At 47.1% G+C, this 13,872-nt stretch overlaps 1 protein-coding gene across 1 annotated transcript; it reads right to left on the bottom strand.

The window, feature by feature from the left end:
- Positions 1 to 3,093: 3,093 nt before the first annotated feature.
- Positions 3,094 to 13,824, bottom strand: znf296 (zinc finger protein 296). Its single transcript, XM_071495899.1, has 3 exons — positions 13,495 to 13,824; positions 10,514 to 10,870; positions 3,094 to 6,672 (listed from the first exon to the last, which is right to left on the bottom strand). The coding sequence occupies exons 1-3, from the start codon at positions 13,772 to 13,774 to the stop codon at positions 4,859 to 4,861; spliced, it is 2,451 nt and encodes an 816-aa protein (XP_071352000.1). The 5' UTR covers positions 13,775 to 13,824; the 3' UTR covers positions 3,094 to 4,858.
- Positions 13,825 to 13,872: the final 48 nt, after the last annotated feature.

Genomic DNA, 13,872 nt, shown 5'->3' with positions numbered 1-13,872 from the left:
CTGAAGGTGTTGAATGGCAAGAAGAGAAGCACTCGATTGACGGATGGTTGCCCGGGACCGTGTAGCCTCTCGCCCCTTCCTCCCATACTCTCACTGTTAGAGGTTAGGGGGTGAGGGGAGGGGGTAGAGGTGCAGCGGGTGTAATTCCAGGGTTCAAGTTTCACTCTGCGGTCGTTGCGGGAGGAGGGACGGGTGAGAGAAGGTGGGGATTGTGGGAACTGTGCGAGGATAAAGAGCAGAGAGGGAATCCTGCGGTTTGTCTGATCGCTCCCAAATGCATCTTTCTCTTTCTTATTATCTCTGTCTCAGTCGGCCCTGCTGATGATTTAATCCACCACCTCAACTATTCTGAGGAGGACGGGGACAAACAGGACAGGGACTGCAGAGATGATTGGAGGCTTCACACAGTATAACATGAGAAATGTAATTAAATACTCCCAGTTAATTGGCTTTCTACGTGATAAAGCACAATCTTCTCATACATAAGTGAGAGCCTCTCATGGCCACAGGCCTGCCCTGTAGGAGAGCAAACATACAGCTGATAAATTCCCTTTGTTGTGAGCATTTTCAGAGCTAATCATCTTAAATTTAATCTGAATTTGTGATTGTGCTGCGACTGCCTGAAAACTGCACTTCACGTCTAGAAAGTCCATGACTACACATAAGGGTGAGTTGTCAGATGGCTCAGTCAGCTTCAGTTTTAGGTTTGAAACTGATGCAGGTGAATGGTACTGCTGGGTCTTAGTGCAGCTTTTGACACTTTATTATTAGTTAGGCAGTGGGTGGATATCTCCGGGTCAGCGCTGGAGTGGTTCTCCTTTTACATCTCTAGTTGGAGATTATGAATTGATAACAATGCATCCTCACTGTTAAACTGTATATTGTGGTGTTCTCCAAGGTTCTGTCCTGGGTCCCTCTCCGTTTGCCTTGCATATCCTTTCCCTGTGGCAGATAATAAGTCATTTTAAAGGTACCCTTTTATGCAGATGAAAGTCAGTTACTTATCTTTTTAAAAAGGCTTTTAAATATTTGAACTGCAGCAGGAAATGAAGTTGGATCATCTGATTTTTCTTTGTTTATTTCAAAGATTTGAGGCCATCACTAACTATACCTGTACTACCTTAATGCAATAATTAGATCTGAATGAAGTGTAGATCTTTAAGTTTAACTACGCCTTCATCCCACATGTTACAGTTTTACCTGCCGTTTGTTTTTCACTGTTGATCATCTTTTATGTGCAGTCTTCTAAGTTTAATGACAGTGAAAAATGTTTGGCTTTATTTAATTGTAATGCTGTGATGTTTGTGGTCTGATATTGTTGTTGGTGGAAGCTACCACCGAGGACAATGAGATCATTACCTCAGCTTCTGTGAATTTGGGGTTTTTCGCAAACTTTAGGGACATTTTTGTCTCTCCTCACATAATAGATGGATATTTCAGTTCAGATTCAGTATTTTGCCACAAGTAGAAGGCTCTGAAGCACAACTTAGTCTTTATTTGAGGAAGTTATGGAATATATATTTAATAAGTTCACTGAAAATAAATATAAGTGCCAAAAGTCAAACTTATCAGTACTTCTAACGTAACGGATGTGGACAAGCAGATGGGTGCATTCAGTGTTCTTTCATTTAACTCCTGTGACAGTGTTGGTTGTGTGTGTGTGTTTCTGTCCTGCAGCGACCTCTCCCAACTTTCCAACCAACAAAAGCTTCCTCTGTGGAGCAACTATTAGATCTCAAAGTCCACATTACTACCGCCAAGGGGAACACCACTGGTCAGAAAACACACACTCAAACACACACAATGCTGGCTTCACCCTCCCACTGGTAGACATGATTAACTCTTCATGTTGTGATTGGCTGATTTGGGTGCTGACACCGGCCTGTGCGGGGTTTGTGACCAGCTCAGAGAGGTGTGGACTGCAGGAAGACAAAGGGCACTCAGGGACAAGGAAAAAGATATCCACTTGCTGCAGGGGCTACTGTGCTGTGTTCTGCTGTGTATCACCTTACCTTACATAATTGGGTCCATACGAGCACCAAATGGCGCTGGCTGTGGCGCCCAACAGACAAGCAGGGCAGAGTTTACCAGAGGGAGAGACAGGGGATGTTACCTGTCACCTGCACTGTCCTCCCTCCTTGTTTTTTTCTGTCTCTGTGGAGAAAAACGGACAAATTGACTCATCTGGGCGCGAGGGGCTTCTGTCTTCACTTCCTTTTTCTCTATAACACAATGGTAATTGGTAGGAGTGGGCGTGGGTGCATCTGGTGCAATAAACCAACCCTCCACCATCCAACCCCACTCCTCCTCTTCATCTACCCAGCCCCCACCCTGTTGAAAGCTCATTAAAAGACCTGCTGTTAATGAGCTAGAGGGATCATAGAACTTCATCTTCATTAGGGGGGGTGGGGGGGGGGGGGGGGGGGGGGTGTTGTGTGTGTGTGTGTGTGTGTGTGTGTGTGTGTGTGTGTGTGTGTGGGGTGGGGGGGTGGGGGGTGGGGGGGGGGGGGTTAAGGCCAGAGATGCTGGTGCTGAGGTTTTTATGCCCTTAAAATGGAGTCAGCAATTATCCCAACCCCTTGACACTTCCCACCCACCTTACTCTGCCTCCTAACATGCCCACAAACAATAACCAAACTGCTGCCCCCCCCCCCCCCCATCAATTTTGTATCCTGAGAAATCCTTGTCGCCTGTGTCCCATCACAGCTCACTGCACCCATCTCACAACCTGCTGGATGACTGACACCAACTCGGATACATCTACATACACACACTCACATACACACACACGCACCCGCTGGAATTACATTACCATGTTTCTAGACAAAGCCAGTAACATCCTAAGGATGTAAACAAGCGTGAGGGTCCCTAATCCAAACACTCAAATTAAAAATTAATAACTCAGCGCTGACTGTGGTCCTCAGAGAAACGACCCACACTGACTGAGACAACATCCTGGTGAGAAAAGATACTTAAAAATAGTTTCAAAAGCTTTGTTGTCGGTCCCAGAATAAGAAAGAAAAAAAAAAGCAAACACAAGCAGAAAAAGACACGAGTGGGAGGCTAAAAAAGAAAACTCCACAATGCAAAATATTTCACCTCAGTTCTTTAATGAGGCTCCTCATGACATGGTACAAAATGTTGTCAAGTTTACAAAGACAGCAGAGTGAACAGCTTCACAACACCCAGTGTTCAGCATAAAGGACATGATGCTAGGAAAAGTGGAGGGCATGTAACAGTGACAGGCAGATAATATTATTAATAATAACAATAATAAGTATAGCAACAGCAAGTATGTCAATCTATGTACAAAATATTATCCCTGAACAGTTACACTGCACTCGTTCATAATCATTCATTACACCACTCACATAAGAAGTTGTTTTCCCTGACATGAATGCAAGTAGGAATCAGACCCGGTAACATAAAACTATCGCAGTAGTTATGAAAAAGTTGGTAACACTCTACTTGAAGACTCTGTCCTGTTATATTTGTAAATGAACAGATTTCCTCAGGCTGAACTTGTGTTTAAATCCTCATCGTTGACACACAATGACCCCGTCAGAAGAACGACACAGTGATTATGACCAGCCGAGTCACGCTCAGGACACAAGATCACAGGACACAAGGTTCAAGTAGAGGGTTTTTGTTTTTGTCTTATGTACACACACAAACATTCGCACAACTCACTCACCCAAGTGCTCGCACAAAACTCCACCGGTCAACTCCCTACTACTGCACCTTTCAACCCTGTAGTTCAGCAGTGAAACAGACTTTTTCAGTTACACAATCACCAACATGCAGCATTCATAAATTAGGAATAATTCAAACACAGGCAAAAAAAAACAAAAAAAACAAAAAAAAAAAAAAACCCAAAAAACAAAAAAACAGGCTGCAAAACATGCACAAGCTTCAAGCAGTCCGGCACTTTACTGATGTAAACCGTCACAATACCAAATACACAGAGAAAAATAATACACACCCGTTTCACATGAAGGTAAAATTTGCAGGTTTTTATGCATAGAAACTAACCATGGAAAAAACATCAGTAGTCTTCGCATTCACATTTATAAAATTAGAAAAAAACAAACAAACTGAAAATCATCCATACATACTGTCGCAGAGAGCACAACCTTGCTAGGCCCCGAGAGCCCTGTAAACATTATGTTAAGTGACAAGTGTTGTGACAACCAAGCGCCTTTAAAAAGAAGAGTCTGAGAAACTGCAGGCAGACAGTGTTTGGATTCATTTCACCCCTGCGCCTGTTCAACACGTCTTTAGTCTTTAAAAGGTCTGCTCAAAAGAAAACAGCTAGGTAGCACAATATCACCTCTCTCCATCTGCTGATGCTGAAAACATATTAACATTGTTCTATTGCTGGGCTTTTTTATTCGATATAATCCGTCCTCTGTATTATCTGACAGTTAATATCCGTCTCCACCTGTCCAGTGGGTCACCAGAGAGATAAATCACTCGTCTTTTGCATCCTGCACTGCAACATGGTGATCAGTTTCCTGTGTCGGTGTGGACTGTGGCAGTTCACTTCCTGTTCAAGAGCTCTGGTAATCTCCCTGCTGAATGTCATGGCCTTGTTTTGCTCTGTGGTCTAAAGAGCTGTAGGCACCTAGTTTCAGCCAGTAGCTTTGCATACAATTGTGAACAACGTGGCTGTTCTGTGGGCCTCAGTGCTTCCTGCTGCTTTCTATCGCTCTGTAGCTTCGTCTTCTTCTTCTTTGTCTATAGATTCCAGTTTAACTTGACTGTCAGTTCAAGGATGGGCTGAGTTGTTTTCGTTTGAAGGGTGACTTAAGTCCTATACAGTGCTATTTGAATGTCAATAAGTGGAGGAGAGCAGCTCTCATGGTGCAGAAGTCAAAGCTGAGCTCACTTCTGCGCTGCTCTCAGGTGGGAGATCTCCCACTATGGCTGGACTCTGTCTGTTCTCCACAAATTCAGCGTGGCCCTGGCTCTCCTCCACCTCCATGCTTTTCACCACATTACTCTCCATTTTGCCCTCCATTTCTATCTGATCCAAACTGGCTTCACACTCCTCCATTTTCACCACCACGGCTGCTTCTTCTTCAGCTTTCCTCGCAGCTAAAGTGTCTGCAGCGCTGGCCTGTGCGTATGCTCCTACGCTGGCGTGGCTCAGGCCGTGGACTTTCTTCAGGTGTTTCTCCAGAGTGGCGTAGACAGTGAAGGGTACCATGCACAGCTGACACAAAAAGGAAGCCTTAGCCCCCTGTGCACCGTGGGTCTTCATGTGACGCGTTAACTTTGAACTCTGAGCGCAGGCGTAATTGCAGAGGCCGCAGCGGTAGGGCCGTTCACCTGTGTGGCTGCGGCGGTGCACAGTCAGGTTGCTGCTATTTCTGAACTGCTTACCACAGTACTCGCAGGCCTCGTCTTTCTTCTTCTTCCCAGCTGAACCGGCGGTAGTATTGGTATTGTTTCCTCCACTGCTAACACCTCCTGCTACACTCCTCCGCTCATTCTCCCTCTGCCACTCCTGCACAGCCTCGCTCACTTTGACTGAGCTCCACTCTTTCTCCCTCTCAATGATCTCTCCTCTTTCGTTCTCCCACTCTCCAGCACCTCGCACTCTGTCGCCCATCTCTGGACGTTTGGGTGTGCAGTTGCCACTGGCGATGCCGCTCTCTCCGCTGCCCCCTGTCTCTCCGCTCTCCAGCGAGCCTTCAGACGGGCTGGCGCAGGGTGAGGTGTGTTGGGGCTCCCCCTGCCCCTGTCCCTCTGCCGCCTCCTCCTCCCCTCCTTCTCCCCCCTCTCTCTGGCGCTGGTACAGCCTCAACAGCTCCCTGTCTGACGGTCTAACCTGTGAGGTCAGCAGCATCAGGCCTGCAGCTATGGAGGGGTGTTTGGGCAGGGTCAGGTCCAGCTCGGAGGGGCCCTGAGCCCTCATGTCTACACCAACCACTCCCTTTCCCATGGTTCCAGCTGGCTGTGTCTGAAACCTCCCTCTCATCCCCTGCCTCCCTACATCCTCCTCCATCACAACCATCTCCACCGACTCATATCCACTTCCTCCACCTGCAGCATCCCTGTGATGGCTCCTTATGTGACGGGCCAGCTGGCCGCTCTGGGCGAAGGCCTGCCCGCACACTCCACAGTGATAGGGCCTCTCACAAGCATGAGTCCGGCGGTGGGCGGAGAGGGCGCGCAGGGAGTGAAAGTTCTGGTCACACAGCTCACAGTGGTAGTCAGCCTGGAGGGCGCCAGTCTGAGGAAAGGGAGAAGCTGCTGGTGGAGAAGAGGACGGAGACAGCACCAGGCCTCTGGGGGAGCTGCTGGCGGGGTTGTTATTCCCCTCGGCAAGCTCCCTGAGCCGCACTGAGAAGTTCAGAGCCTGCATGTTACTGGCGGAGGAGGGGGAGGAGGTGGAGGTGGTGTGCGTCTGACGGGAGCGACCGAGGCGCAGGGCGGAGGGCTGAAAGGCTGAGGCAAGAGCTTGGCTCAGGTGGCGTGGGTCCAGAGTGGCTGCAGCAGGTTTGTGCTCTTTGAGACCTCCTCCTCCTCTCATGTCTGCATCATCCTCCACGTCCTCTTGGTAGATGCTGAAGGAGTGTGTGTGCTGAGCGTGCTGTAAGAGCGCCCATGCAGATGGAAACACACCTTCACACTGCTGGCAGGTGAAATAGGACGGCTCCTCTGGCACTGGAAAGCAAAGACAGCATGAAGTCAGTGATTTAAATCAATGGATGTTAGTTAAGAAAAGAGAGTATAAAAAGGTGAAGCTCTTTTGAGATCGTCGGGAGGTAAATTCAAACAGATAAAACCTGCAATAACTGATTTTTTTGGTCAGTCAGGGGCAGGGGGAGCAACCTTTTTATACATATAGCAGAGCAAGACTAATATTTACTTGGAGTTGTGTTTGTGTCCACCGGATGAATGCAAATCCAATATTCACCCTCCTTTTCGCTCTGTTTTTGGTGTCCACCAGTTCTTCAGCTGCTAAAGGCTCCACTATGTTCACCAGCAGGATGCTAAGCTTGTATGTTTACTGTTTGGCGCTGAACATGTAGTGCATGGTAGGTTTTTTAGAGGCTTTTTGTCTCAAACTGCCTCCAGGCACATCCAAAAACAATGCAATGAGTGAGGTGAGCGTAAAGTTGCAGGTTGGGAATGAAAACAATGAGTTTGAAGACAGTATAAAGCAAAAGCAGAGCCGAGGGGAACTGAAGAATTGAAGGATAACCATCTGGGGTTTCATCAATGCAAGTAACCTTTTCACATACAAGAAGTCATGTGATCCTGTTAGTGTAAAATTACTGGTTATTGCAGCTTTAAAGTAATAAAAGCTGGAACGGGAACATGAGTATCAGCATGATATAAACCAAATATTATAGGAGAATGGCGCAGACAGATTGATATGTATGTAGGATGAAGAGAAGGGCCAGGTGAGGCATAGGATTCAGTATGAAAGAACAAAACAAGTAAAAAGTGAGAGGAAAGCAGAGTTATAATTGTTGGACCAAAAGCAGAACAGAAGCTGAAAGGCCAACAGAGAGGCAAGCCATGTCGCTAAGTACATCTGGAGATATTTTTATATGTGGATAGCTTTGTCTCCTCACCGAAAGCCACTCTCCAATTAAGCTGCAAATTGCTAATTAGCAGAACGTAGAAAACGAACGCTTTATGCAAATCAGGCACTGACTCAGCCTGCTTGACAAATGAGGCCGTTCTGCATAAATCAAAACTGGAGAGAAGATCCTCAAATTGAGGGGGAAAACAGTTCTATTTTTTTCTTTTTTTCTTTTTTGGAGAGGTTCAAAGCCGACTCTGGTATAAGCCTCTTTCATGTTTCCTCAAGTCAAATCCTTCTGTATTTTACTGGAGGGGGGAGGAGAGTCGAGATGAAAAAGACAGCAACTGTTTCTTTCTCTTATTCCCCTCTCCCGCCCTCCCTCTGTCTGGAGCTGTGGTGTTCATGTCCTTTAACCTAGCCTGAGGAGAAGCCCAGGAGAAGTTGAGATACTTCTTTAAAAAAAAAAAAAAAAAAAAAAAAGAGGGTGAAGAGTGAGAGCAGAGGAAAAAAAAGATAGATAGATAGGTAGGTAGGTCAGGGCTCAGGAGATAAAAAGAAAATGAGATAAAAAGATTATAATGTAGTGCGGGGGGCCAAGAGACACCACGAAAATATGTCACCCCTTTCGATTGTACTTGAGACCCATCCTCCAACCTCGGCTCTCCTCACCCCTCTGCCCCCCACCTCTCCCCCAAAACCCTCCAAATCTTTCCCTGAGGTGTGTGTGTGTGTCTGGGGTGGGGGGGTGGGGGGCTTTTGTCTCGGGGTCCTGGAGTGAAACACAATACCCAGCCAGTTTCTCTTTCCTTGCCTCTCTCCCCTCTCACTCCTTGCTTTTTTTTTTTTTTTTTTTTTGTAAGGATTCCCATTTGGCCTGGGGTAGCACTTGAATATTAAGCAGAAGCAATAACTACTAATTAAAAATGCAGATTGGCTGGGAGCACTAACGAGCAGCAGGCAGAATCTCTTTTCCCTTGGGAGGCAGGGGGAGGAGAAAAGAGGGGGTGAGGGGTGGGGGGTGGGGGGGTGGGGGGGATTGAAAGAGGGCAAAGCGAAAGTGTGTTGAAGATGGGTAGAAGAAATGGAAGGGGTGCGGAGGGGGGGGGTGATGGGGATGAGGAGGGAAAAAAAAAAAACAAACAAGGAGAATAAATAAAAAGGAATGAGACAGATGCACGCGGCTCTTCAGTAATCCATCCCTCTCTACCCCCTTTTCTCTGCCTCTCTCTTGAATACAGAAAATGGATGGAGGAGCTATCTGTTGTGGGATAACTGCTCTTTCACTTCCAGTCATCTCAGAAGATTCAGATGCGCAGTTTCCCCTCCCACAAAACAGCTCGCCACTCAAGCAAAACAACACTTCCTACCGCTCACGAGGCTGCAGGTTGTCCAATTAAAACTGCTCCTTGCTACTTTACCATGCAACAACTCAAACTTTATGTCACAACTCATAAAAACCGGAGGAGATGAGAACACTGAGAGCTGGGCGAAAATGACCATTTTTATGCAACCTCAATTCTCCAATAAAACTTTAATCCAAACTTATGCACTTTTGCATTATTCACCAGCTGTCATGCTCTTTCCCTCTCGCCCCGTGCACGTGCTAGGTTTGTTGTATAATCCTGCACACGCTAAATTACCAAACTCCTGTGTTCTCTGACTGTAAAGTGAGAGACAGAGCAAGAGAGACAGAAAAAAAAACCAAAACACAGCCTGACATAGAAAAACAAGAGAGGTTGTGGACAAACGGAAATGGTGCACGCACACGTCCCCTGAGCGTTACACAAAGGAAGGAACTGCTAACGTGTGTGTACATGACAGAGACTGTTTCAAAATGTGCAAAAGGGCATTCATACCTTCTTCGAGTGTGTTGCAAGATGCACTGTCCATTTGCAATCATTTACAATATGCCACACTCACTTTGCAGATACAGAGTGACTTTCAAATAGATTTGACCTTTGCAGGGAAGACACAGTAACTCTCAAACAACATCTGAAACACATTGTTAGGCACTGGACATGAAATTTTTCAAAAGGATTTTAATGAGAAGTCATGAATTGCTGATTGAGTTTTGATGGGCTTGACCCCCACTGTGACATTATATTTGGCCTGAACATCACAATGTCCACAGTCATATTTTCACTCTAAAAAAAAAAAAGCAGTGGAAAAAGAGCGGAAAAAAGTAAAATCAGTGCTAATGTCTGATTCAATTTTAAGCAGAACAAGAGGAGGGGGATGACTTAAGAGACAGAAAATATGAAAACAAGGGCGAGAAGAGAGAGAAGATGATGCACACGGTGAAGAGAAAGCAGGAGGAAGGAGGAGATTCCCAGGAGCTCAGGTGGCTCGGCCCGGGGCAGAACAGTGGGAGATGGCAGAGGACCTGCACATGATGCAACGTCCTCCATTACTGTGTCATGACAGTGAGGAGCGCTGCACGAACACATCTTCCTCCTCCTCCTCCTCCTCCTCCTCTGCTCCTCTGACCATTTCATACTGCAGAGCGTGACTTCAACCCACAAACCCCTTTTCAAAACACATGAAGTGGACTTCTGAACGCAGACACATGCTCCTGTGCTGGCTCTGAGAGGACGTGGCATCAGTCTCTGTTGTCCAGGGCGCGGTGGATGACAGGGAGGGAGAAACATGTTTACCTGGCCATTCCACCTCAGAGACTGACAGTCAGGGAGCTCTGGAGCTCAGGTGCTCAGTGTGGGGCCCTCGGGGGACCCTCAGTGCACTCTGAACGCTCCTGACGCCTATCCTTTCCACACAATTAGCCTGTGCGTCACTAACTCACGCAGGTCTGCTAATGGCAACGGCTAGCTAATGAGCTGGACTCGGGAGGGAGAGGGAACAGTTGTTAAATGAAGAGGGGGTCGGTTAAAGGAAAAAATAAAACAAAACAAAAAACAGAGTCACTAATTAGCAACCTGCCCTCTTCTTCTGCTTCTTCTTTCGAGCACTCACCTGCTTTGCTGGGCTCCGCCTTCACCTTCACGCCGGGTTCCTCCCCCCAGTTTCTGTCCCTGGCCGCCCCTCTCCTCAGCTCAATGAAGCCTGGCCCCAGCTCTGCGTTTACGACGTGCTGTTGTGCCCGGTTGGCAGGTGAGGGGGGCGTGGCGCTGGTGTTTGGGGCTTGGCTTCGGGAGCGGCAGCCGCCCTGTTTGTGCTGAATGAAGGCCAGGATGTGGGCGAGGGGGAAGGCCTGGCAGCACTGGCCGCAGGTCAGCAGGTCACGACCCTCATTAGGAGCCCGGACCTGTGGAGGTGGAGGAGGAGGAGGGTCGTCTGATGAGCCCGTGCCGTCCGCCATGCCAGGGGCGTCTGAGAAACATGACAGGCAGGGGAGGGGAGAAAGTTCAGTTACTAACAGAGACGACATTTTTTTTTACTTTTAACATTTTAAATATGACAGAGGACCAGGATGGGGCCATCAGTTCACAGGCAGATACACAAGTGCAGTTCATTACATAGAAATTCGGGCACTAATGCCCCTTAGTATTGGAAAGGAAATAAAGAATATTTTTTTTAATAACACTGAAACAAAAAGTCAATTAAGAACATTCATGATTTTAGTAACTTTTCAAGCAAATTTGGCCAAAACTCTTTGGATCCAGTTTCTAACATGTGAATATCATCATGTTTTCTTAGTCTCCTGTGAAAGTAAAGTGAAAATCTTGGGGTCTTTGATTGTTGGTCACACAAAACAAGACATTTGAAGACTCCTCCTTGGAGTCTGACGAGCATTTTTTCCAACTTTTCTGACATTTTATGTACCAAAAAAAAAAATCATTAGTTGCTGACCTAGTTTAGAAAAAGGATCTCAAGCAGAGTCTGTTTCATGAGAGCAACAATGCCATTTCATCCTGTGTGTGTGTGTAAGTCTCTTCAGGAGGTAAGTAGGCCTATAACATTTACACAAACCTTTACCTGTGTGTCCAAAACAGAGGGAGAGGAGCGAAACATCAAGACGATAAAAGAGTATCCTTTACAATAAACAGCTCGCTATCTCCCAGAAAAGGCCCGAATGTATGGACAATGCATGAAATATGCTGATCTGCACTTCCTCTAGCAAGAGCCCCAGTTCATTCGGATTTCTGCTGAGGACCATTTTCGACCGCGCTCTTACAAATTAACAACCCAGAGCTCAACATAAAGTGGCAAAAGGGCTGTCAGACCTCAGTGGAACAACAACAGGCGTGGTGATTGAAAGTGCTAGTTTCAGTTATAAACTCTAAAGCAACGAGGCCAATCTGCTCAGCCAATACTGACCACTTCCTTTAACCAACCCAAAACAGACTCGGCTCGCTCTGACTGAGGCTGCTGGGTGCAGAGAGAGAGAGAGAGAGAGAGAGAGAGAGAGAGAGAGAGAGAGATGTCCATCTCAGCTGAGCGCACCAACCTCCACTTCTCTTGACAATCACTGAGACAAGTCAGATTATTCCATTAAAAGTATAAGATTATGACTAAGGCTTCACCTTCCACTCACAATAATGTGTTACCCTGCCAACCACAGGCAGTGGGAGCAGGTTTCTCAACAGGAAGTAGATTGCAATAAAAGAGAAAAAAAGTTACTGAAGGTGTTCGAGATAAGAGCAGCGTCTGTGTGTGTGTGTGTGTGTGTGTTTTTGTTTTTTTTTTTTCTTTTGCTCACAGACTGCTCATCTGATTCAACATCAACGACCTGACAAATCCTTTGTGATTTGCAGGCTGAAATGCATGCAGTCTGCAGACAGGAGCGTTGTTCGAGCAGTGGGCACAACTTAAACCAAACCTCCTCAAGAGCCTGCCTGAACTCTGGGTATGTCTTAAGAAAGTCTCTCAGCTCAGACCAGGTATGGCTCTTTGGGGAGGAGGAGGAGGGGTCAGTAGACTATTGCTCAACATGGACATGGGCACACCTTGATGCCTGGACTGGATCCACCTGCCCGGGGTAGGTCGGCTAGCACACAGGACAGGTACAGACAGTACAGTCTGAAGTCGGATCTCGCCAGTTGTTACTCAAAAATGTCACCTTTCCTGTTTCAGGGCTGCGCTGTTTGTGCAGACTTGCAAGGCGCGGTCACACACACACACACACACACACACACACACACACACACACACACACACACACACACACAGAGACACAGATAGACAGGGTTGAGTCAGGGCCTGTGGTCACACCAGACACGCACCACTGGTCTTCAGTAGAGAACTGTAAAAAACAAATCTTTTTTTTTTTTTTTTTTTTTAAACTTCTCTCTTATTTCCCTTTCAATCATCACGTTTCACATCGTTGTCTCTGTGTTTGCACAGTCTGATGGGGATCAAATGAGATCTAGTCCACACTTTCATTTGAGTGTTACTTAAGTGGCTGATTATTTAAAGTAAAGTCTGTCTCGGCGTAAAGGATGGGCCCGGTCTCTTAGGTTTTATCAGATGTGTCCCAAATAGCAGAGGATCGTCCCAGAAAAGTGAGCCAGAGACCTGTCGAGAAATGTGATCATCGCTTCACCTGGAAATATTAATCATCGTGTTCGGACCTGTAGCCTTTGAAAGCAGCGTGCCAGTAAACCGGTCCTTCCTCTATGAGCACGACTGCAGCCACAGTGCACATCAGGACAAACAGGGGAGCATTATAAGCTCCTATCTAAATATTTGCCAACAATGTGCGCGTAGTGGATTAAAACACGTCCATACTGACCGGACCGAGGTCAATGTAAACACACACATACTTTCAAACCTCTAAAGAACAACACCCATCCTTCATCTACTCAGTATAAATTAATCTGTGATCATCGGTGCGCATCCAAACCATGCGCGCAAACTGGCGATAACACAAAACCACGGTCTGACTTCATTTTAGTTAAAAAAAAACAAACAAAACAAACAAAAAAAAAAAAACATCCCACCGGTCTCCAGCAGCCTCGGCGTGCCCACACATCGCTGCTCCTGCCGGGGCTTACCTTGAAACGCGCTCAGGTGCTGCGGTCTGCTTCCAAGTTTGCGCCTGGACATCGCGTCGAGCCTTGCGAGTTTGGCACCTCTCTGGGTTTCGAGCAGCAAAAACCTCCCGGGCCACAATCCGTCCGGCTGCTTCTTCTCCGATAAGTTGGCCGAAAGCCGAGCGGCGGGGACGGACTGATAGGACTGGCTGGCCTCTGCCTGGACTCGCACTGAGCGGTGAAGGCTGCGTTCAAGTTCACACTTCTTCCCCCGCAGCGAGCGGAGGGCAAAAGGGGGCATGGGCGACTGTAGGCACCGCCCGCCCCGCCGCCGCGCTCCGCCGACCCTGACCCCGCCCTCTTCGGGTAACACAGGCTCGATCGCTTTTCTCTTTTACA

Source organism: Trachinotus anak, unplaced genomic scaffold (assembly GCF_046630095.1).
Source record: "Trachinotus anak isolate AG129_WGS33_773 ecotype Australia unplaced genomic scaffold, CSIRO_AGI_Tana_v1 ptg000014l, whole genome shotgun sequence".
Taxonomy (NCBI): Eukaryota; Metazoa; Chordata; class Actinopteri; order Carangiformes; family Carangidae; genus Trachinotus; species Trachinotus anak.
This window is presented reverse-complemented; position numbering and strand designations above follow the sequence as displayed.

What these genes read in the sequence shown, in the direction of transcription:
- znf296 (XM_071495899.1), bottom strand. Translation starts at nt 13,774, where the DNA reads ATGCCCCCTTTTGCCCTCCGCTCGCTGCGGGGGAAGAAGTGTGAACTT. An exon ending in GCACCTGAGCGCGTTTCAAG is followed by an intron (nt 10,871 to 13,494) that starts GTAAGCCCCGGC and finishes CATGTTTCTCAG; the next exon opens with ACGCCCCTGGCATGGCGGAC. An exon ending in GGCGGAGCCCAGCAAAGCAG is followed by an intron (nt 6,673 to 10,513) that starts GTGAGTGCTCGA and finishes TTTGCTTTCCAG; the next exon opens with TGCCAGAGGAGCCGTCCTAT.